This window comes from Corylus avellana, chromosome 7 (assembly GCF_965113065.1).
Source record: "Corylus avellana chromosome 7, dhCorAvel1.hap1.2, whole genome shotgun sequence".
Lineage (NCBI taxonomy): Eukaryota > Viridiplantae > Streptophyta > Magnoliopsida > Fagales > Betulaceae > Corylus > Corylus avellana.
This window is the reverse complement of record NC_142496.1, coordinates 15,054,118-15,079,322: the sequence shown is the minus strand read 5'-3', so window position 1 is coordinate 15,079,322 and position 25,205 is coordinate 15,054,118. Positions and strand designations below refer to the sequence as shown.

Genomic DNA, 25,205 nt, shown 5'->3' with positions numbered 1-25,205 from the left:
CTGAATACGGGAAATGCAAGACATCCTAAGGCTTCATTCCCAAAAGTTGCTCTCAAATGATGTGTCACCATCCCATGAGTTGGTGACATATTTTTTAAAATAATAAATCTCATGAAATAATGATACATAATTTAGAAACTAATGTTTTATAACAAAATTTAGGATGTATAACACTCATCTTCCTTGATTGGGTCATGATACAGGGAACGCTGGTGTGCACGTTCCCTTAAGCATTACCATCCTTGATTATGCTATTACTAGTCAACACTCCTCCTTCAGCAAGGTGGAATCACCCTACCGAACAAAATATATGGTTAATGCATGCAAGTACCAGGCTATTACAAACATTAAGACAATGAAATTCCTTCCGCTCAGCTCGAGGTCTCCATAGTCCCAACCAACCTATACTTGTGGGCGTTTTTAATATCAGCTTCCTATGCAAAAAATAAAAAATAAAAAATAAAAAAAAGAAATCAAATGTTAAGATTTAAGAAAAGTCCAAATGGAGTAATCATGCCTAGCGTGCGAATCAAAGAGATGGCCACAATACTATAATTTGATCAACGAATCTATGGTATCTTCGTTTTCAAAACCGTACTGAATATACATCTTCGAAAAACTACAAATAGATTCATTGTATAGAAGCTGTAGATTAACAGAATAATCCAAAAAAATCCCAAATTTTTTTGAAGCAAAAAGAAACCCACAAAATATAAAAGAATATCTATATATAAATATTACAAGAAAACAAGAAAAGGTACCAAAACTCAAGCCTCATTAATCTTCAAGACAAATTAGCAAAAACCCATTAACGGAAATGGAAAGAAAGAATGAGCTTCTTTAGTTGCGGATTAAAGAGGAAGACAAAAATAGCAGAAAAATTAACCTAAACCCAACCATTTTCTGAGAGAAAAGAGGGACCACTAACCGCCGGTAGAGAAGAGAGAGCCTTCCTGGATCTTAGAGAGAGATATGACTAAAACCCAACGATTTTCACCTCGCGTGGCCAGAGGTCTTTTGCGCCGGAGTGAGAGAGAGAGACAGGAGCGAGGGAGGGAGAGCATGCCAGGGAGAGGGTTTTGTTCGTCTTCGCCGGTTGCTGGAGCCCTCGCCGAAGTGAGAGAGAGGGTGACCGAGGGAGGGAGGGGAGAGCAGCGGGAGAGGGAGAGTGTTAGGTTTCAAAATTTTTTGGGGAATTTGGGAAACACGAGAGTATTAAGTAGGGGTGCGAAAGCGATTAGTAGATTTCACTAACCGCAACTGCTAATTATTTAGCGGTTAACTGTCGATTAGCGGTTAGTAAAATAAATAATCGTCCGCTAATTGTTTTTTTAAAATTGGGTTTTTTTTTTTGCTTTCTTTAAGGCTTTTTGGGTCTTTTTTTTTGTTGTATTTTAAGTGTCTTTTTGGGCCCAATTGCCATAAAAAAAGATTGAAAAATAAAAAATATTTAACCCAAAATTTACATTTACTTGTACTTTAAAAAAATTTTATTAAATATTAAATCATTACCGGTTAACTTTTTTTTTTTTTTTAAAAAAAAACATATATATATATAAAATTCAACACAACATATAAAAAAAAGTTCAGAATTCAGACAATTGTCACAAATTGTGTTTATAAGTAACATAATGGTCATTGTTTAATCCAATGTCAATTGCTTAATTTGATATTATACGAATCATATCATCATTGTACATTAATAATATGATTCACTTGAAGTCTTGAATAAAGTATTTGAATTGTTATTGAATCATATAATTAAGTATTGATATTATACATTTATATTATTCATATGCATATGTAAACTTATATAGACTTATAACATATATAAACTTATAAGTTTATAACATACATTAGAAATAAATCTTTAGATATTTAATTGTTGTATTAGTATGAATTAGTATACTTATAAGTTATGTTATATTATATATGTATAATTTGTTATTATATAATCAAATGATTCAATGATTAATTGATCATGTGATATAATCATATAAATTATAGTGATAATATATTAATACTCAAATTGTGATTTAATTATTTTTTAAAAAAATTGTGATTTAATGATCAAGTGATTATATGATATAATCATATAAATTATAGTGATAATATATTAATACTCAATGATTTAATTATTATTATTTTTTTTAAATTGTGATTTAATGATCAAGTGATTATGTTATATGTATAAATATTTTTATAATTATAATTATAAAAATATATTATATAATAAGGCTGTTAGCGGTTACGGTTAGTAAACTCAATAACCGCTAACCACTAGGCGGTTATAGTGGTTAGGCAATTAACAGTTAATACGGTTAAGCAGTTAGCGGTTAGCGGATAGTTAAAAAAATCGTCCGCATTGACAACCCTAGTATTAAGTTTCGGAATTGTTTTTTTTTTTAAAAAGCCACTTAGGAGAGAAGTTGGGTTTTTGGCACTTTTGGTTGGGTTTATTCTTTCTCGAGATATGCTAAAATGCATTCAAAAGACCACATTTTGCCCGTCACAGTCTACGTGGCTGAAGTTTTAAAATGAAAAAAAAAAAAAAAAAAACTCTCTCTCCTCTGTTGGCTCTTCAAATGAGTTCCATTAAGGCTGGCCAACCCAATCTATGGTTAACCCATTAATAAAAATAAGGAAAATTATTTCTAAAATTTTTAGGTAAACGCGTTTTTATTAAAAACTCTTTAGATATTTTTTTTTTGAAATTTAGTCCCTGGGTCACTCGAAACTACTAGAAAACTCCTTACCGTCAATTTTTGTTAACTTCCGTTAGTCTACTCAAAACTCACTGTTTTATCTGATTAAAATATTATTTTTTTATTAATTTAATTTAAAAAATTCAATCTTATAAAAAAAAAAAAAAAAAAATTTGAACGGTGGCCAAGGGCCACCCCCAACCCCTATGGGGTGGCTCGCAGCCACCCCTTTCCACCCATGGGGTGGCTCCCCATGGGTGGTTTGGGGTGGCCTGCGGGCCACCCCAAACCACCTGGGGGTGGGCGAACCACCCTTGGGGTGGCTTACGGCCACCCCATAGGGGTTGGGGGGGCCACCCTTCAAATTTATTTATTTATTTTTAAGATTGAATTTTTTAAATTAAATTAATAAAAAAATAATATTTTAATCAGATAAAATGGTGAGTTTTGAGTAGATTAACGGAAGTTAACAAAAATTGACGGTAGAGAGTTTTTTAGTAGTTTCGAGTGACCCAGGGACTAAATTTCAAAAAAAAAATACCCAGGAAGTTTTTTAAAAAAACGCATTTACCTAAGGATTTTAGATATAATTTTCCTAAAAATAAAAAATAAAAAAAATAAAAGAGAAAAAAACTTGAAACCACGCGAGTGAGGCCCAGGTTTCCTGTTTCATTTTCCCTCTCCTCCTCACTTTTGCACGCCGCTCTCTCTCTCTCCCCCCGACCTTCCGCCTCCGCCCACCACCATCCACTTCCGGCAACGAGCGCCACCCGCGCACCACCATCGGCAACGCCCACCCACGGAATCAGCTCGAAATCCGGCGACGACGCCCACCGAACTCCACCCGCGGATCGCCACCGACAACGCCCGCCATCCAAGATCCGGCCAGCCGAACGCCACCCACGGCACCAGCTCAGAGGATTGTTTTGTCAATATCCGTTTTTTGCAGCTGATTTGGTAAGTGGAATTTTGAAATGGGATTTTTTCATGGTTTTACTGTTCTTGTACCATTCTTTTCGATTGTAATATCTAACATGGTTTAAGAGATCTTGATAGTGCCTTTTGTGTTTGATTTGTAAAGAGGGATGCTATTTTGAGGTTATTCAAGGTTTAGATGCTTGGATTTTTCAAGTCTGAATTTTAAACGAGCTTGTGGGTCTAGTTTCGATTATAATATCTAACATGTGTCATGTTTTGCTCCCCTGCTTCGGTTTTGCTTCACTCAATAGTTTGGAAAATTTTATTCCCTTTGATTTTCGGTTGTTGATTGAGAATGTGTAAATTTCTTGAAAAAATTTCTTGGCTTATTTTCTGGTACCCACCGAATGTGGTGTTGTGTGTAAACTGTGAAATTTGCTGAGCTTCTCCCGAATGGATATTTGGTCTTCAAAAAAAAAAAAAAACCTTTTGGGCTTATGTTTTCCTTTCCGATTTTGGAGTTCTAACCAAATTGGGTTTTCCTTGTTCTATGGTTTGGCTGAATGTAGTTCAAATGTTGGTGTTCGTGGGTTGCTTTGTTTTTTTGGCTAAATGTTGGTTTTTGATTTTCTGGTTTTGGCTTACTCTTGTTTTTGTATTTTTTTTTTTGTTTTTTTGCCCTGGCTTTCTGTTTTGGCCGAGCAGGGGTTGGGTTTTGACAGTACCCCTAAGGTCCTCGTTTTGAAGAGAACATGTTGTAATGCTAAGTTTTCCTCCATGATTTGGAGTTTAATTAACATTTGTAATATTTGGTGAAATACTCTTTGACCAGATACTCGACCACATTGCAAGCAATGACAGTGAGAGCTGTGCCGGTGCCGCCATTTCGATAAGGCGATGAAACTCTCAACTTTGCTCCTCCGACCTGCCTCCTCTCCCGAACGACCATGCTTCTATCGTCGCAGAGCTGTTACTTGCAATCAAATCTTGTCCACCCTCCAAAACTCCAGTCCAATGGAACACGATTTGGACCGCCTACTCCCCAATCTCTCATCCAACATCGTCACCTCTGTCCTCCAACAAGTGCCGAACCCGAAACTAGGGTTCCGATTCTTCATCTGGTCAACGCGAACAGAGCTTCTCCACAGCCGGGCCTCTGATAGTCTCATTGTTGACATGCTCGTTAAGGACAAACATGGCTTTGACTTGTACTGGGAAACTCTCCAAGACCTCAAAAATTTTCAAATTCCGATTACTTCCAATGCTTTTAGGGTGTTAATTGCAGGATATGCCAAGATGGGTATGGCTGAAAAGGCCGTGGAAACCTTCTCTACAATGAAAGACTTCGATTGTAAGCCTGATGTGTTTACTTACAACTGTGTATTACATGTGATGATGCGAAAGCAGGTCTTTTTGTTAGCGTTAGCGGTATATAATCAAATGTTGAAGTCTAATTGTGGTCCGGATTTAGCTACCTATAACATCTTGATTGATGGGCTTTACAAAATTGGCAAGACTCAGGATGCACTTAACTTGTTTGATGAAATAAGCCAGAGGGGTATATCACCAAACGAGATAACTTGCACTATTATTGTTTCGGGGTTGTGTCAGGCGAAGAGGCTCGATGAGGCACATAGATTGTTCAATACAATGAAAGAGAGTGGACTGTTTCCTGATGCGTTTACTTGCAGTGCGTTGCTTAATGGGTTCTGTAAATCGGGTAGGCTTGATGAAGCTTATGCGCTTCTGCGAACCTTTGAGACGGATGGTTTTCCTGTTGGACTCGTTGGGTATAGTTGTTTGATTGATGGTTTGTTTAGAGCTAAAAGATATAAAGAAGCACTTGCATGGTTCAGAAAAATTCTTAAGGAGGACGTCAAGCCGGATGTTGTTTTGTACACTATAATGATTCAGGGGTTATCAAATGCGGGTAGGGTTCAGGATGCATTGAAATTGTTAGGTGAGATGGCTGAGAGGGATTTGGCTCCGGATACGTGTTGTTATAATGCTGTGATTAAAGGGTTATGTGATATCGGCCTTTTGGATAAGGCTCGGTCTCTCCAACTTGAGATTTCAAAGCATGATTGCTTCCCTAATGCCTCCACATATACTGTTCTCATTTGTGGTATGTGTAGGAATGGGCTGGTTGAGGAGGCACAACTGATATTCAATGATATGGAGAAGCTTGGATGTTTTCCTTCTGTTGTGACCTTCAATGCTCTTATTGATGGACTTTGTAAGGCTCGGCAGCTTGAGGAAGCTCATATTTTGTTTTACAAGATGGAGATAGGGAGAAATCCTTCCGTATTTCTTCGGCTTTCTCAAGGTGCCAACCGGGGTCTTGATAAGGTTAGTCTCCAAACAATGGTGGAGCAACTATGCGAGTCGGGATTAATTCTTAAAGCCTACAAACTTCTCACGCAACTTGCTGATAGTGGGGTTGTGCCTGATATCATAACTTACAACATTCTGATCAATGGTTTTTGCAAGGCTCGGAACATTAATGGTGCTTTCAAGCTCTTCAAGGACCTGCAACTAAAAGGACTCTCTCCAGATAGCATTACATATGGAACACTTATAGATGCTCTTTATCGGGTTGACAGAGAAGAGGATGCAGTTGGGGTCTTCAATCAAATGCAGAAGAATGGGATTACACCTAGCTTTGCAGTTTATAAATCACTTATGACCTGGTCATGCAGGAAAAGAAAGGTTTCATTAGCTATTAGTCTTTGGTTAAAGTATTTGAGGAGCCTTCCAGGCAGGGAAGAGGGAACCATCAAAGCAGTAGAGGAACATTTTGAGAAAGGAGAGGTGGAAAAGGCAATCCGAGGCATACTTGAAATGGATTATAAAATGAAAGATTTTGATCGAGGGCCGTATACCATTTTGCTCATTGGGTTTTGTCAGGCAAGAAGAGTAGATGAAGCTATGGCGATATATTCTGTTCTTGAGGATTGCAAGATCATTGTCACTCCCCCAAGTTGTGTTAAATTGATTCATGGTCTCTGCAGAGAAGGGAATCTGGACCTGGCGATAAATGTGTTCCTCTATTCCATAGAAAAAGGTTTCATGTTGATGCCACGAGCTTGCAACCGGCTGCTTTGGTCTTTACTTCGTTCCCAAGATAAGAAGGAGCATGTCCTGGATCTTGTAAGTAAAATGAAGTCTTTTGGATATGATTTGAATAGACATCTTTACCGAAATACAAAGGCCCTTCTACATGGTCACAGGAACTCACGGGAAATGGAATATATGTCCCGTGCATAATTATTGGCCACTGCAGAGGAATAAATGACAATAACGTATGGTTTTGGCACAAATCCGGGACAAGCTGTTGTAAAACAATAGGCTCGGTTGATATTGACAACCACCCTCCCTCCATGAAATCCTTTTTTTTTTTTCCAGCCTTGTAGCCTCCACTGGGAGGGTGGAATTGGTTCTTATAGTTGGTGCATGAAATAAGTGTTAATACTACTGAAGAAGTGGATGACATGGATCATTTCCAATGCTTCCTAGAATTTTCTAATCCATTCCTGATTTTTTTTTTTTTTTTGTAACATTATTAAATTGAAAGAGCAAAGGAGATTCATTTTATCTAAAGTTGTTTTCGTGATTCATAATAGTTTGTTCTTTGTTCAGCATGATACCTCTTCTGCAGACAAAAAGCATGGAGTTTTTGACTGTATGGTTATTCAAATTCTGTTCAACTAATGATTGTTTAATTTTTGAATTTTTATACTTAATCTCTGATGGTCTTAATATGTGATAATTCTATGCAGTATGATATATTTTTTCTTCATTGATTTTGTTGTGACTATATATGATCTACTTGTGTGCTCACAAGATTGTACATTTTTACTATATAGTTCTCTTTAAGGCTCCAAGTTTTTGGAACTTGATTACGAGTTATGCTCTCCTCTCTCTCTCTCCCATTGCCTAAATGGTTTTGCTTAATTCAATAAAAGGCTTGCTTGTGCATATTATTCATTGCACAATCCACTGTCATTATCTATCATCTACAACTGCAACTTCTGGAAAGAAGTTCGTTTATGAACTAACATCTTGGTTTCTTTTGCATTTCTTGTGTTGATAATTTTTTAGAGGGAGTTCTTAACCATAATATTTTGGACGTTTACTTGCCTACCCGGGCCTCTGATAGTCTCATTGTTGACATGCTCGTTAAGGGCAAATATGACTTTGACTTGTACTGGGAAACTCTCCAAGACCTCAAAAACCTTCAAATTCCGATTACTTCCAATGCTTTTAGGGTGTTAATTGCAGGATATGCCAAGATGGGTATGGCTGAAAAGGCCGTGGAAGCGTTCTCTACAATGAAAGACTTCGATTGTAAGCCTGATGTGTTTACTTACAACTGTGTATTACATGTGATGATGCGAAAGCATGTCTTTTTGTTACTGTTAGCGGTATATAATCAAATGTTGAAGTCTAATTGTTGTCCGGTTTTAGCTTGCTATAATAACTAAATTACCATAGGTTTGGTTAGGCTATCCAATGGTTAAGGTTAATCATTTCCGTTTTCTTGAAACTTGGAGTGATTCATGTTCATCTAGCACTAGCCAGTGGGCAGCATGACATAGGGTTAAAAAGTATGAGTTGGAGTTTCATGCTAATGTTTAGATAGAAATTGTATTTTATGAAGAACAAGATACTTTCTCTGGGTCAGGATCAAGTTGCATTTGGTAATAATACTTTGTAAATATTAAACCACTTAGTAACTTCTTATTAGATCCATATTTTGCCATACCCACTGTTTGATCATTTAATTTTCCCATACTTGTTTGGCATGATATAGAGTACATGAACCAAACATTTTTTACTATCCACCAGTTCATGAAGTTATGCTTTTAGTTTGTTTTCCAAATATATAATTTTGAACATTTTATAATTGAAAAATCTTGTCATCTCTGATTGTCCTGATGTTTAGCAAGCATGATGTAGGAAGAATATGTAATAGAATGGTTGGATTTAGTAAAATCTTGATTTAATGAACAATTATTGAGTGGTGTAAGATAAGTAAAAAAGAGTTACACTTGGTGTAACCAAAATATGACCTATTTGTAGATACATATGGGATATATATGTACTATTCTTGTTAAGAGAACTCTTGTTTTGATCTAAAACATATTTTCTAAGTTAGTCACTTTTGTTGAGCAAAATAAAGATGACATATTTTAAATAACGTAAAGGTTTTTAATGGATCAATGATCTTTCTAATAAAGTAAAATTCACCCAACATTTGTTTGCTTGTTTTTGGTCTTGGACTCCACATGCTTGGCCATTTACATCTGTCTTTGGTTTTGAGTTGGTTGAGCCCATTTGTCTCTATTGGGTTTCTTCTAGTTCCAGTGACTGGTTCTACCAGCTTGTCTCTATTGGATTTTGTTTTGCTCTGTTGGGCCAGTACCTGAGAGTGTTACAGAAAGTCTTGTATTGGTTGAGTGTGCATCTTGATAGGAGTCTAAATATGTGTTGAGCCTTTTGACCTACTATCTACGGTTCTTGTGTTGGTTGCTCTAACAATTAACATGCTTCTTCCTTTCTTTAGTAAAAGATGACTATTTTTTCTTCTTAATCCTTCAGGTCTTAATTGCTTGAGGTACTATTTTTCTACAAAATCTCAGTTTTTATGATGACAATGCCAAATGCCAATATTTGGTTTATAGAGAAGATAGACCCAAAAGAAATATATATATATATATAATTGCATAAAATGATCATCTTTTTAATTTCATATGTATATAAATTTGTATCATGTAGGCAGTTTTCCTTTTAGAGGTTACTGGTACTGGTCCTACCTAAGTGAAGTCTTGAGAGGGGTGACTTGGATATGTTTCTATTCTCCAACGTTTTACTGTATGAAGTGGCCGCTCTTAAGACTTGGACTATCCCATACTTTGCGTTTGATGATTTCCTTTTGTTCTTTTTACCCCCTCCCTTTTTTTTGGATTTTTTTTTCCCACTGATGATCTTTCTGATGTAGGGTGTTGACATTCAACTTGGAATGGCAATTGATAGTACCAAAGCTACTCTTGCAGTAAAGTGAAGGCTTGCATGTGAGATGGTGAAGTACTGGCAGCAGGTCTGATGAACACATTGACTTATAACTATGGATTGTGAGCTTAAATTTTTCAGGATCCTGTTGTCTCTTCTTGTTTCTTTGGCATTCATATAAGATAGCTAAATTTCTACATAGTGAATTATCAGCTTTAGTAATCATAAAATCTATAATTTGTCAGAACTTAAGTTTTTATCCATGGCAGGATGCCATCAGAGCCTCTTTTCTGCAACATTTGTTACAAGGATTTCTTCTTTTTCTTTTATTATTTGGGTAGGAATTCTAATCTCTTAATAACTTTAACTCCCCTTTATTTATGCAGTTTACAGTTGTGGTCTATCAAAATAGTTTTTTTTTTTTTTTTGATAAGTACTAAGTAGTTTTATTGAAAAAGAGAAAAGAGAAGAAAAAACTGTACAAGAAGAAACCCCAAAGCTCACCCACAAAAGGAACCCCACAAACCCACCCAAAGCTCACCCTAAAAAACACCCAAAAAACCCCACAAACCCACTCAGATCACTACATCACAGTGGTCTTGCCCCTCCTAGTCCGGGATTGCCCGCAAGAAATGCCGTAATTAATAGAGCTCTCTAAATTTAACAGCTCTCTCTTGCCCTTAGACCTGCTCAACCAATTTTCCACCTAGAAATTTCTCTTATCTGCGCAAAGTAAAACGCCAAAATGGATCCCTCCTCCTTGGTAGACAGCACCCCATCACGCACACCTTTATTCACGCGAAGAAAAATCTCTTCGATTTGCTTCAAAACCACCTTAGTTGTATCATTGACCTTTAATTCTTCCCTTAGGCGCTCAATCAACCCTAATTGGGTATCGGTCAACTCAACAGTAGTGGCATCAAAGGTGGTGTCAAAAGTGCAAAAACCCAAAGAAGAGGCCCCTACAACAGCACTCTTCTTATTATCCGGATCCGGATCCAAATCCATATTCGGATCCAAGCCATTGCCTGCAAGAGGCTCTAGATGCCCATCCTTAGACTCTGGTAGACCCACGCTCACCATTGCATGGGGAACAACAACACTGGGCACCTCGGAGGTGCCGCCAAAGGCCACAACCGACTCCTTAGACTAAGCCATCACTTGCACCTTACCCGTACCATAGCCCAAGGCAGAAGACGAGGCTGGTGAAGGAGTAGTTTTCGTCCCAAAAAAAATCCCGTCGGAGCAAGCCCTTGGCCAGGAAAGAATGACGAACAGCCATACTAGGATTCTGCTCCACCGCTGGCGAGACAGAACCCACCGCGACCACCACCGAATCCAAACTGGTGGCCCCCAACTGGCCATCATCCAGCGGCTTCACATGTGACCCATATGTGACTGGAGGAAGAAGAGACCCTGTCAAATCCCCAGCACCCTTCACAGCCGAAATCTGGTCTGGTAGGGGAGGAGAAACATACCCAGTCGGACGAGAAGCAGACCTAGATTCAAAAATAGGACTCAAACCAGGGTCGGAACTGGAAACAGGATCTGAATCGGGAAGATCTGATCCGAAAACCTGAACCAACCTGGCAACATAAACCGACCCGGCAACCTGATCCAACCCTTTAGCCGGCCCAAAATCATAAGGGCCCGGATTCGAGGAGGCCTTCTTCAACTTGAGCTTGGATTTCACCCGGAAACCGTTGGGCTTCAAAGCAGCCCATACCCACTTCACGAAAATCCTCCAGAAGCTAAAAAACCCTAGCTTCTTCGTCTTCCTCACCTTTCCACCGCCAAGGGACGAGCCAGGCGTCTTCTTCGTCTTTGTCGGCCTAGCTGACTGCCTCTCCAACTCGAAGCAATTCACTGCCATTCTCCCAGCTTCGACGTCTCTACACGACTCCATCTGAATCAGGTCCAGCTCACGCACATGATGGACAACAACCTCGCCTGCCACCGCGTGGGGCGTGGAGCACCCAATAACAGAACCGGAGTCAGAGGGGGGCACTGTGGTGGCTTCAAAAAAAACCTTCACTTTGCTCAGTTCCCCAGCGAATCTGCCCCATCCCCGTCCTTCTCAGTCTTCAGGCAGCACAATAACTTTCCTCTTGTCGTCCACGGCTTGAGTCGAGACCACCAAGAATCAACCAGTCTTGTTACCACCCCTCCTGACAGTGAGAGCCTTCGATTCCACCCGGATGGATTTGAAGAACTCCTCTGAACCAGATGACCTCAGCAGCTCTTCCAACATTTCAATCAATCAAACCACACCCCTGGGACCCAAATAAACAGACCCTAATATATAACATAGCACAGTATAACATAGCACAATATAAATTCTACTGCTTTCTCTATCAAAATAGTAACTATAACATCCTGGTTAATTACATGTGAACAATCTCTAGTAATAGAGGCAACACGCTAGGGAATAAGGACTGCTAGGCTACACAAATGCATCCGCAATATTTGTTTTTTGCTTTTTTGTTTTTTTGTTTTTCATTAGGTGCATGCATAAAGCTTGTGAGCACGTTCTTAGTTGTGAATTCAAGGCTCATATAGTTGCATATATGCTTGATAATTCAACAATGTTTAAATTTAATTAATGCTATTATTTTTTTCTTCTGTTTTTGGATGAACAAATGGATCATTAGATGCTCTTCTGATCTTCAAGTCTGTGTGCATGGCTCTGAATTGCATAATCCAAGGAAGAGCTGAAGACCAAGATCAAGTTGTTATCCCTTTAACCGTTAGTTAACTAGTGGATCTTCCTTTACTTATCAAAAAAAAAAAAAGGTTTATTTAATCAATTGGGCTTTGAGCTCGTCTAGAGTTCAAGCATGAGCTTTTGAGCTCGAGTTGAGCTCAGCTAATTTATAGCCCTATGGTTGATAACAGCAAGTGTTTTGCTCCAAAGAAACCTTAATTGGTTTGGCCATGATTTGTACTATTGACCATTGCTATATTCAGTAAAGTCCCAGATTTTATCCATTTCTGTTGTTCCAATGTTTTTTATTACACTTTGTGGTTCATATTCAATAGCTGTGGCTTACAACCAGCCAGAATCTCAGAATGCTAAAGTCCTGGCTTGTGAGGAGGTTTCTCTTTTTCAAAGAGAAAGGATAATAGGGAAGATTGTTGGGGGGGGGGGGGGGGGGTTGGAGAATATGTGTGCAAAGTTTTGATAAAGCGAACCTAACGCGCACACACACATAGACAGACAGAAATGGTTTTTGAGTGCTACTCAAATAATTATTAACCTTGTCCTTTTGAAATTACTCTGTCAGCAACAACTGGAAAGGGAACTCTGAATGTCAGAAAAAATCTTTCCGCATCCTTAATCCCTGTACAAAGCATCCTATTGCTATTCTTAGGTTAGTCTTGCTCAATATACCATTTCAAAGTCAAACTGATGCTGTATTTGGATCCCTTTCCATGGCAAACTAATTTGGGAAATTTATGGAACGAGTATTCAGTAAGATAGGATTGTTTGAAAGGGTTCACAATTCTGATGTATTGTGCTGAAATTGTTTTGCTTGTTGGTATACAATTTTTACAAATGAAGTTACCCTTGTCGATGAATTGCAGTAGGTAACATAAGATATTCTTTCTATTCAGTCCTCCTAGAATGATCATTTCAATTACCTGCTCCAATTCTTTTGATATTGAATCACTCACTAATATCCCCTGCACAAAGCATTCTATTGCTATTCTTAGTTAGTTCTTGTTCAATATACCAATTTGAAATCAAACTGATGCTGTATCTGGATCCCTTTCTGTAAGATAGGATAGTCTAAAGTTGTTCATAAATCTGATGTATTGAGCTAAAATTGGTTCGGCTAGTTGGTTTACAGTTTTCATAAATGAAGTTACCCCTATTAATAGAAGATATTCTTTCTAACAGTCCTAGAATGATCATTTCAATTACATGCTCCATTTCTATTGATATTGAATCACTCACTAGTATCTGAAAGATATGGAGAATGTGAGAATTTCAACTGCCTAGACGCTGAGTTTTATTGTGACTAAAAGGAATCATTTTATCCTTCATCATTTATTACAGCTTATCTACTTCTTTTTTTTTTTGATTAGTAAAAGTATTATATAACAAAAGCGCAGAGGGGCGCAATCCATATACACGGGAAGTATAAAAAGAGAGCGCTTAGGAAGGAGAGAAATGAAAGAGGAAGTCAGAAAAACTAATTACTAAAGGAGCTAACCAAGCGGCCGTCCAAGAGTAAAGAGTAAAGAAGAAAAAATGAGTCAGCTCCTCTATAGTCCTAGTAGAATTCTCAAAACATCTAGCATTTCTTTCAATCCATATACACCACAAAAGACATAGATGAATTATCTTCCAAACTACCGCGCTTCGAGCACGACCTCCTGACCACCAGCAATAAAATAAATCCCTCACTCTGCAAGGCATAACCCAATGCAACCCAAACCGACTAAAGATAGTGTGCCAAAGAGTTCTTGCGGTTTCGCAATGGAGAAGAAGATGATCTACCGACTCTCCTGACTTTTTGCACATACAACACCACTCCACCATCACAAAGTTTCTCTTACGCAGATTATCAATAGTCAAAATTTTGCCTAGGGCCGCGATCCACCCGAAAAAAGCCACTCGCAAAGGCACCTTAGTGCACCAAATACTCTTCCAAGGAAACACCTCATGGTCAAAATTAGACAAGGCCTTGAAGAGCGACTTAACCTCAAACTTGCCTTTCCTAGACGAGACCCAGCAAATACGATCCACCGTACCTACAGAGATCTTGCATGAGTACAACCGATCAAAAAAAGGAGCAACCAAATCCATCTCCCAATCCTGAACGGGTCGCACAAAAATGACATTCCACTCTACAACCCCATTCCTCCAAGTAAAATTATCCTTCACCCAAGCTTCTTTGTGTCTAGCGACGCTGAACAAAGAAGGGAAGTCTTGCTTCAAAGGATTTTTCCCACACCAAATATCATGCCAGAAACGAACTTTCGAACCCACCCCCACCTCAAACCAACAACCTTTGGCAAAGGAACTCCAACCTTGTCGAATATACTTCCATACACCCACACCATGAGAACCCGAAGCTTCCTTCGTGCACCACCCGCCTTCCTGGTCTTCGTACTTGGCTTTGATAACCTTGCACCAAAGTGCCTCACTCTCATTCGCATATCTCCAAAGCCATTTCCCCAAGAGAGCTTGATTAAACTGATGCAACTTTCGAATACCAAGACCACCGTAGTGCAAGGGACGACAAACTTGATCCCACTTTACAAGATGCAACTTAGCCTCATCTCCCATTCCTCCCCACAAGAAATCTCTTTGGACTTTCTCAAGCCTTTTAGCAACACTCATGGGAATCGGAAACAAAGACAAAAAGTAAGTTGGTAAATTAGACATAGTACTCTTGATTCAGAATTTAGTTCATAATTTAGTTCATAAATTAGACATAGTAAATTAGACACAGCTTATCTACTTCATTCAGAATTTAGTTCATAATCCTTATGGAGCCTGCAATATTACTACTTAACATACTCTTTCTTGGATGATTCTTGTTTTTTAATTTCATTTATTTTCTCTTGTTAACTTATCCAAAAACAGTAAAACTTTTGGTTGAGTTTTGAGGACCAACATTTTGGAGCCAGCAATTTTTTAAGACAAGATTTTCATGTATCTACATTGGGTTAGGTTATGTTGCCACAACTAATTTTTTTTCTTTTACCAGTACAATTCCTAGTATATTAATCCCAATTTGATATGGAGTGTTAGATACTCCTGGTATCCCCCTATAGTGAGTCATCATAATTGTTTTTACTCCATTGTGTGATAAAGATGATAAATTAATGATTTTGTAGTTGCTTGCAATATAACATATCTTACCAAAATAATTTGTGATTGTTTGTGCGACTAGCCGTTAAATTATCTGTGTTGGATAAAGGTGCAATCGATCATTCTGGAGAACATATTGCTTTTATTGACTCTGTTTGCTTTGCAGGCTCAAGATAACATAATGAACCTCCCACTAGCAAATGGTTGGGGGGAAAAGCATCGACACTGAAATATGTCGAAGCAAAGGTAGCTTATTATTTCTCTTATTTCTTATTTGTCTTTCGAACTTGTAATAAATGGTTCTCATTAGTTGTCCTTATCTCTTAATCTGATTTCTGACTTTGGTGGTATCACATGTATAACTTGACACTTATAAGCATGTTATAATTTATTCTCATTATGTTAGATTGCATGAAAAACTTAAACTTACACAGGAAAGTGAGGTTCACACTTTAAAGTTATAGCATGTGAATTGGAAATCTACTGAAATTTTGAGGTGTAGTCAGTTAGACATGTACACATACCTTTCTGATTGGTTTGGAGGCTATTGAGCTCCTCGTTGGACAAGGTCCTCACTTGGCCACTGAATTTGACCATCCAATTTGCAAGTGCAGACGAGATTTTAGAGTCAAATGGCTCATAGCCTCAGAGTAGAGGACTAATTAGTTCACAATGAGCAAAAGAAATCTTTTTAAACTTATCACAATTTATAAGATTAGAAAAGAGAAATGCTTGCTCTGAGGAAAGTATGTATCACCATACGATGTCTGAATGGATGTATTGGGACCCTTAATATCATGAATTAGACCAAATTTTAAAATCAAATTATGAGTGATATCCTAAATTAGATGCTTTTATAGATTGCATATGTATTTCACTATATACTTCTTCAATGAGTTATTTTGATAGTGTCATCTAATACCATGATTTAGGCAGGGAGCCTTTAAAATCAAAGTCATTGTGTGTAAGATCATAAATTGGGTTCTGCATACATTTTATACATGTATCCCGATAATTACTGGAAGTCCTTTAATACCACGACTGATATTGATGTTAATTGCCAATTGTTCATCTAATAAACTTGAAGATGCTTGAGTGTGAGTTAAAATAAGGATTAACTGAATTTCTCCTAATAGGCTTTCAAGGTCAAAAGATGCAGCTGCAATTTATTGCATTGTTGCTATTGACACACATTTGATTCAAAATTAAGCATTTGGGTTGAGGAATGGATGCTTTTTCAGAAAGCTCCAAGCCACGTACAGAATCAGTATGGGGGACATGAAGGGATTGAGTGAAAATGATTTTCACAAAAAAAATATGTAATTTACTATCATTGGCTGCTAACCAGTGTTATTATTGGCAATGCATTAAGAAGTTGATCTGTGCAGGATTAGGGATCTCCTTTTTTTACCATCCACCCAACCCCTCCACCACCACCACCACCACACCACACCACCCCACCCCACCCCACCCCCCCACACCCCCCCCCCCCCCCCCCCCCCCCGGGCCTAATATTGCTATATCACCTGGGGTAAAGTCAGGGGGTTTTGAGCCTGCATAATGGTTTGCACATTTTTAACCACTTACTGGTCTGTATAGCACAACACTTTTATTTCATTATCAGTACAGATTCCTTTCAGAATCATCCACTAGTCTGAAAGTGAAAAATGGTATAGATTCTAGAAGCTAAATCCCTAGGTTTCAAATGACATTTTCCGTTGTTGAGGTGCGGTTATTTGAATATGTTTATATATACATAATACATCTATATATATGTGTGCTTGTGTGTATATAAAATATTTATTTAATTTGCCCTGAATTTTGTTTTATCTGCACAATCTGACATTTATGTACTAAATTGAGTATCAAATTTGTTGCACACTTATTTGATACATTCTTATTTTTCTTTTTCCTTTAATTTTAACCAGGCTGCAGCATATTATTGAAAAAACCTAAGATTGAAAAAACCTCTCTCTCTCTCTCTCTCTCTCTCTCCTCTAGCGGAGGCGCATTGCGCTAGAGCCCAGTCCTGGTTTGTCCATTCCGGTTGTTCTGGCTTCGATCATTAGTGGTTCTTTCTGATTTTGTTTCGCTGGTTTTGGTTTCGCTATTATCATATTTTGGGATCTTGATCTGGGGAGCCATGTGAGTGGTGCAGGGTGGAGAGGCTGGTGCGATCTCTCTTGGGGATTGTTGGCTGTAGGTGGGGATGGAGAGCCGGATCTTTGTGGAGGCAAAATCTATCCTATTCTCGGTGGCGAAAGGGTTAGATGTGTTGAGGGTGGAGGAAAAGAGGAAAGGATTTTCAAGGGTTGTGCTTCTTGACTCACAATGCGCTGCTTGGCTGCTGTCGATGGTGGAAGAAATGCTGCGAAATCCTACTCTTGATGCTTTCGTCAAAGCCTTTAGGGGGGAATTCGACGGAGACCTTTGTTCAGAAAGGGGAGAATAAATCTGGCCGGTTCTTGGAGGTGGCAGTCTATGCCTCGGGTGGCCGGAGAGGGTTGATCTTGCTCCCTGAAGGTCGTGATGGGCGGGGCTGGAGTAGTGTGTCTGGGGAGCTGAGCAAAGTTCTGGCTTATTTTTAAGCCACTGCCGTGACTGCACTAGCTGACGCCTCTCCAGTGTGTAAGTTTTGGGGAAAGTCAATGGGTTCTCTGACGTTTGCAGAGGTCGTACTCTCGCCGGTAACCAATGGTGGTGGGGATTTGATCCAGACAAAGGAGGTGGCTTGGTGCGAGTTGGAGAAGATGATTCCGTTAGGTTTTGAGTAGGGAGACAACTCGGCAGGCAGTGGAATGTTTTGTATTTGAGAGACCGGAGTCTGAATCTTCTCTGGTCATAAGATTCAATCATGGGTATGGTAGAAGACGATCTCTGGGTGGCGGCGCTTCATGGAGGAAGAAGCGGCTTGAGCAAATTAGGTTAGAGGTGGTCCGGGTCATTCTTAATGGGTTGGGCCTGAAGCCCAAATTCTCCTTTGGTTTTAGGCTAAGGATTGGGCTCAAGGGCCCGCTTCAGAAAATTACTGAGGAAAGGGATAGGGTTGGGCTTAGGCCTTTATTTTTGGAAGCGGACCCGATTCCCATCGATGGGTCTTCTGGCTCCCTTTCGATTCCGGGTGCGGATTTGGGTCCAGTTCTTCAGCATTCTCATATGCCTTGCGCCGTCATGGCTTCGGGTACTAAAGGATTTTGCCGGTGTAGTTTTCCGATGAGGGAGTCAACGATGATTCAGGGAGAGTCGACTCTGGGCTCTTCTTCCTTGGCTCCGAGAGTTAAGGATATAGACGCAAAGGTGGGAAAGGTTGTCAGGAATCCTCCTCCGGCGAAGGGAGCGGTGGGTTCTATTCGTAATTCTTCTCCTGCGAAGGGCTTACTCCGGCGAGGCTTTTCTGGGCCGAGAACTGTACCTCCTTCAGCCTCGTCAACGCTGGATGCTAAGGAAGCCTCCTCGGTGAGCACTTCTGGGCTGGAGTTGGGGGCCGACAACGTCATACCCAATGCGACAGCTCTGCAGGGGGACAGAACCTCGGATTTTAAGCCGGAGTCTTCAGACCATGCCGGTTTCCAGCCAGACCATGCCGGTGACCTTTCTGACCCTCTTATCTCAGCCCTACCCTCGTCTGATGAAATTTTTGTCTGTGTGTTGGTGGCCGAGGCTGAGGCTGTGGAGAGGTCACCAACGTTTACCAAACCCCAAAAGTGGCTGCTTGAGCAGTTTCGGGAAGTGGTTAAGGATGATGATATGCATAGGGCGCTCCTGGAGGATTTGAAGGAGTCTATTCATCGGGCGAATAAGGAAGCACGCGAGGTGCTGTCCCCTGAGGAGGAGGATCGGAATTTGGCGTCTCTGAAAGGGTATATAGAGAATTTTCTTGGGGAATGTCGGAGAAGACGCACTAGCAAAAAAGAAGGATGGGTAAGGCTAATGCGTTGTAGCGTTCCGGTCGGGTCTTGAGGGCGGATGAGGGTTTGTTTGGGTCTGTTGGGTGGGTTTGTTGGGTGAGCTTTGGCTTCCCTTCTTGTGAGCTTTGGCTTCCCTTCTTGTACTTTTAGGGTTTTTTTCATTAATAAAACTCCTTATATATATATATATATATATATATATATATATTATTATCATGGTTTGATCATTGATGAGGGAAACACAAAAATACCATGGGATGGCTGTAGGGGTGTAAACAAGCCGAGCTTGAGCGAGCTTCCCTTGTTCAAGCTTGCTCGTTTAAATTTTACTCGAGCTCGAGCTCGAGTCGAGCTTAAGGGCGAGCCAAAAAAATCGAGCTCGAGCTAATAATAAGTCGAGCCGAGCCAGCTCGCGAGCTGGCTCTTATATTTAATGTTTTTGTTTTAAAAAAAAAAATTTAACTTCAAGTACTCTTAAACGGTTTAAGATGTTAGTTTGCATATGAGTATTTGCTTAGCCTGGCTAGTCGAGTATGGAGCCTGAGTCAATGCAGCAAGGCATTTGGTTTCAAAGAGAGAGGATATGCATCATTTTATAGATAAGCAAACTTGGAGATTGATGTTTTCTTAACAATGTGGGACAAGTTAACAAGTTGCACTCAGACTGCATTGGGACAACGCCCCCTATAAAAAAATATTTTTTTAACGTCTCTCTCTCAATCCCCCTCACTAGTCACAACGGATCTTCCACCTGAACTCTCATTTCCCACTCTCTCACTCTCACTCACCAGACATGTAGTGATAGTGTTTGGGTCTGTTTGATTCATCAATAGTTTATGCCTTTCGCAATCTCCCTCAATAGTCTCTGCTTGATTCTTCTTCCTTTCGTTTGGATCTGCTCTAATTGAATCGAGGTTTTTTTTAATGATTGCTCTCTTTCTCTTTCATCACGAATGGTCTAGAATTTTTCATTCTCTAACGCTTAAATATAAATCCAATTTTAAGGTTTTAATAATTATGAGATTTATAATTAATTATCTATTACTTAGTTTATATATATATATACACACACTCGAGCTTATACGAGTTGTTCACGAGCTTAGCCGAGTCGAGCCGAGCTTGCTTCGTTTAATATTCGAGCCAGGATTTGTGTTCATGAAGTGCTTCATTTAATATGCGAGTCGAGCATGAGCCGAGCTTATGCGAGCCGAGCCCGAGCTTGCTCGCGAGACACTTCGCTCACTTAACAGCCCTAGATGGCTGTATCTGCTTTGCAAGCGGCCGACGAGTATTTCAAAGAAAGTTGGAAGGCATGCGAGGCATTTAATGCAGCTCTTCCTCTGTCAAGGTAGTTAGCAGTTCTGTTTGTTATTACCAAAACAAAACAAAAAAAAAAAAAAAAAAAAAAAAAAGAAAAGAAAGAAGAAAGATGGATACCCTGAAAATAAATCTTTGAAAGTAACAGTTAGAAAATAATCATTTATACCTTTCTAATCATTTTGGGAATTCTTATTCTCTAAGCTAACTTTCTGAAATAGTTATTTATAGGTTAATTATCTTCTTGAGTTTTCAATGATAGCCTTTATCCCTAAAAATACTATAGCATTCTTTCTTGTAATCTGTGGGGCTATTCAGTATTTCTTTTCTGTGGTTTGATATGAATCATGTTTAAGGATGGTCAGGGTTTAATAGGATTTTTGCTGATGTTATAAAGATTTTATGGGTTTAATTCAGAAGTGTTTGCTCTGGTCGAATAAGTTCTGGTTTTTCAAGACTAAAAGAAGGGGGAAAAAGAAGAAGATGAAGAAGAAGAAAAGAAGGCTAGGGAATAATACCAAGGTTTCCTTAGAAATTGAACGTGGGAAACAAGGCAACCACCGTCGAAGTAGCATCAATAGCTGCTGAAAATCTTTCTATAAGTAACATGTTACATAGGTTTTAGAGAAGCTAGTTAACTAAATTGGAATATGGTAAAACCAAATAAAAATATACCAAAACAACTCGTTAAAGGACTTATGGGCCACTTTTGCAGTCCATGCCACAGATCTGGAATATTCCAGATTGCTTGATTACTAAAAATTAAAGAAAACAAGGCACCCAAACTAGCAGCATAATTCTTCAAAAGGAGGAGAAAACATAAATTAAGGCTCGACACACTAAAATTGAGCACTTAAGGTCCCAAGTAGGCTTGATATCTAGCAAAATTGCTTCTACTTAGGCTTCTTCTAGTTGCATTGGTAGTGAACTCCAATCTATAGAGGTCATACTAAAATAGTAAAATATTCACTTAATGCAAGTTTAGGGTGTTTGTGAATATCTTTATTTACTCTTTTTTTGATGTTGAAGTGGATGAAAAACTTAAGTACAAATTCAAAGACATTTCCTAGATTTTGGAAATTTGAGAGAGAGAGAGGCATAAACTTACTCAAAACCCTACCATAAGTTGCTTTATGATGATGTATATCAGAAGAACTATTGGACACAAGTTGAAGGGTATATAGATAGATGGTTTACTTAGTGCTATGGTTGTCAAATGTTCTCTCATGGTATATCATATCATATCAATCTGCCTAGTCTTCCATAACTCTTCTAAACAGTAATGATATTGAAGTCAGCAGATAAGCTTGGCTCAAAATCATATCATCTACCCAGAACTTTGGGTTTGTTGAAGTAATTTTCATAGGGAAAGTTTCAAAGTATATATATATATAGACACGCAATATTTAAAAAATATATTTTACCTCCAGTGGAAGTAATTTTGCATGCTTATTCTCATCATTGTTTACCTATTCTCCGGTCCTCAATGTTTTATTCTTTTTTCTCCATACTTCATTCTGTTCCTTATCCTCGAGGCAACAAAGTTTAGCTACTCTTTTTCAGCATTCTGTACACCTAGGTTGTATGTGAAAGCATTCAATGTGCTTAGGTGCCTTTTCTTTCAAATGCAGGGGTATTAATGTTTGCAAGTGGTTGCATTTTAGGTTATGCTTGTTGCAGAATATGGTGTTGATTCTCAGTGGTAGATCAGCATTTGTGTGCTTTGGTTTCATTTTAATGGATCCTAAACGTTTTTGTTCATAACTTTCCTGTCACAATTGACATGTATTATAGTGACAGATCACAAACTATGGTCATTCCACTTTCATCAATTTACAGTACTTCTACATAGAGCCTGTAAATTGTGGAAATCATTCCAATCGCCCCTTGTGGTTTCCTGTATTCATTCTAAATTAATTTGTGAGGATTTAGTAGTAAGGCCAGCATTAGTTTTTAGCTTTTTGTGTATACTTTTTTAACAAGGGAAATATATGCACCCGTTGACAGTTTTTAATGGCTTCACTTACGATCCTTGGTGCAGATATCCGCCACTCTGGGGAACCATGAAGTATCTCTCTGAGAAAATTCCAAAAGATACGTCAAGCAAGGTTCGGATAAACCGTGATCTGTACTCTTATGAAAGGTAAGTTTTGCTCGAGTGGAAATAACCGGTATGATGCTTTTTTCCTTTTCATTTCTTGATTGATGAAAGGAAGGTTGACAATGATCAAATGATTTACTGCAGAATCATGGAAACAGCACCAACATTGCCCGACTTTGCATTGGCCCTGAAACCCGATGAATATCAACTTCCTCCAGTGGACCCCTCTTGGAACGAGGAGAAGATTAATGGAGGGCAAACTGGCAGCAACCAGCTCAAGGGTGACAGGAGATGAGCATTTATCATGTTTTTCAGATTACAACGGTACAGGGGCCACTCTTAAACACTGAAGCCCATTTCAAAACCAGGTGGACTACAATTCTTCAATTGTTGTTGCGTGTACCAAATGTCCATTTTAGCCGTGTTTTTATTTTTCCTTTTTATTGATTTTTTTGGGGTCCCTTCTCTCCCGCGAAGTATATGACCTACCCTTTGATAGAGCTCTGTACAAGTTGCTGTTGTGTGTTAGTCGTTACCACAGAAAATAATAAAATATTAAAAAAGTTTCTTTGCTCATTCGCAAATAATGTCTATGCATTTTTTTTTTAATATATATTTTTAATTTTTTTGGTTCATGTTTGATAGAAAACCTTTGTACAAGTTTGAGAAGGGCAAGAAAGAAGGTACTTGTTTACCATTATACTTGTTTTTTCCCTTATGCGAGCCACTGAATCTGCCTCTCTTTTATAATTTATCAGTTGTAATTTGGCTCTACAATGATAAAACCAACCAAATGCCTATTGAGTTTCCATTGGTTGCGCACAAATTAATAATAATAAAAAAAAGAATATCATTTTATGTTCTTTTTTCATTAAAAAAAAAAAAAACGAAGGTTGGCAAACTGTTTCTTCCGAAAAGAGTTTCTAAAGGTGTTTAGACAAATGTTTTTGAACCAGTTTTCACTTGGGAAGAAAACAGAAAAACTTTTTAGCATTTCTACCACGCGTGTATTTACTTTCATCTTTTCTGATAAAGCAACAGTTAACATTAAAATAAATATTTTATTAGCAGATGCCATTTTTGCTCATGTTAGTTTTGAATTTTAAGAAGCTTTGTAAAGCTACCCATTTGTGTGCAAGTTTTAAGCGATTTAAGTTTCATGCGTATAAATACTTTAATAGAATATGAAAGAAAAAACTGCATATGCGAAATAGAGATTTTTGAAAGTTCAAGTAATTAGAAAAATGCATGTCATATACGAGCTAGACCCAACGGCACACAGTAAACAGGTCAAAGGACGGTCACACGAAGAACCCTAATCTTGAGTTAGCCATCAATGGCGATTGAAGAACGGTACGAAAAGTTATGGTCAATCAACAAGTGTTTTCTTGTAAAGTTTCACACATCCTGAGGTAACAAGATGTCATTAAAACATACTGTTTGAAAGAGAGTTAATAGATACAGGCCATAAAAAAAGAAAGTTACAAACACAACATTCAAAACCTGCATACAACGATATCTAGCAGAACGATTCCAGAAGTTCTTTCAACTGATATCTTCTTACCTATATTCATTTCTTCTGCACTGCTTTTGCCACAATTCCCCAACTGAGCTTCAACTACAAAAATTCTAGTTTTAGTCTTCTGCACTATTGTTGCCATTTTCTTCAGCCAATTGCTTCTCTTTTTCTTGTCCCTCTGCAAAAATCACAAAATCGTTCAAGATACATAGGTTGAGTATGAGCCCCAAGTATTCTGTGACATTGTTGTCTAGATGGTGGAATCATCTTCACCAGGAATCTAAAACATAAGAGAGAACAACTGAACTAAGCAACTTTGAAAGATGGGGAAAAATGGGAGTGTACTCATTGAAGCTCCTTATTAAAGATTATCCACCCGCTAAGAAAACAGCACAAATATTTCTATATAAGAATATCCACCCACTAACCAACCCAACAACAATAGTCATCAAAGCAACTCTAGCATCCAATTATAGGCCTCCCGTTTTACAATGTGTTCTTCTCCTATTTATCTTCTTGACTAAAGAATGTACTGATTGTGTAGTATCTTTAGCAGCTTTCCAAGTACATGGCAAAGTACCCTCGGAAGTAGCCATACTGTTCCTATTGCGAAGTAAATCTACAAAAGAACAAGAAAAGAAACACAAAAGGATTGGACTAAGCCTTTTCTCATATTCAGGTGCATAGATGTGGGGAACATCCCCAAAGCAAACCCATTTAAGTTGAAACAGGTTTAAACAATTTCAAGATCCAGCCAAGGCCAAGTTCAGACACCCCAAATCATCCTATGAGATCCCAAATTGTCCTACTGGCCATCAGTTTCTCCAGCCCAAAACTGACTTTCACACTTAATTGTTGTTCAACCTGATTCGAACCTGGCAAAACTAGGTTGAGGGTTCTT

The 25,205-nt window shown here is 38.6% G+C and overlaps 1 protein-coding gene across 1 annotated transcript; it reads left to right on the top strand.

Moving 5' to 3' along the window:
- The first annotated feature begins 3,367 nt into the window (after positions 1 to 3,367).
- Positions 3,368 to 23,361, top strand: LOC132184527 (Pentatricopeptide repeat (PPR) superfamily protein). The gene is made up of 6 exons (XM_059598197.2): positions 3,368 to 3,662; positions 4,456 to 7,970; positions 9,625 to 9,723; positions 15,626 to 15,705; positions 22,726 to 22,827; positions 22,930 to 23,361. Exon 2 carries the CDS (start codon positions 4,521 to 4,523, stop codon positions 6,888 to 6,890), a length of 2,370 nt encoding a protein of 789 aa, XP_059454180.2. The 5' UTR covers positions 3,368 to 3,662; positions 4,456 to 4,520; the 3' UTR covers positions 6,891 to 7,970; positions 9,625 to 9,723; positions 15,626 to 15,705; positions 22,726 to 22,827; positions 22,930 to 23,361.
- Positions 23,362 to 25,205: the final 1,844 nt, after the last annotated feature.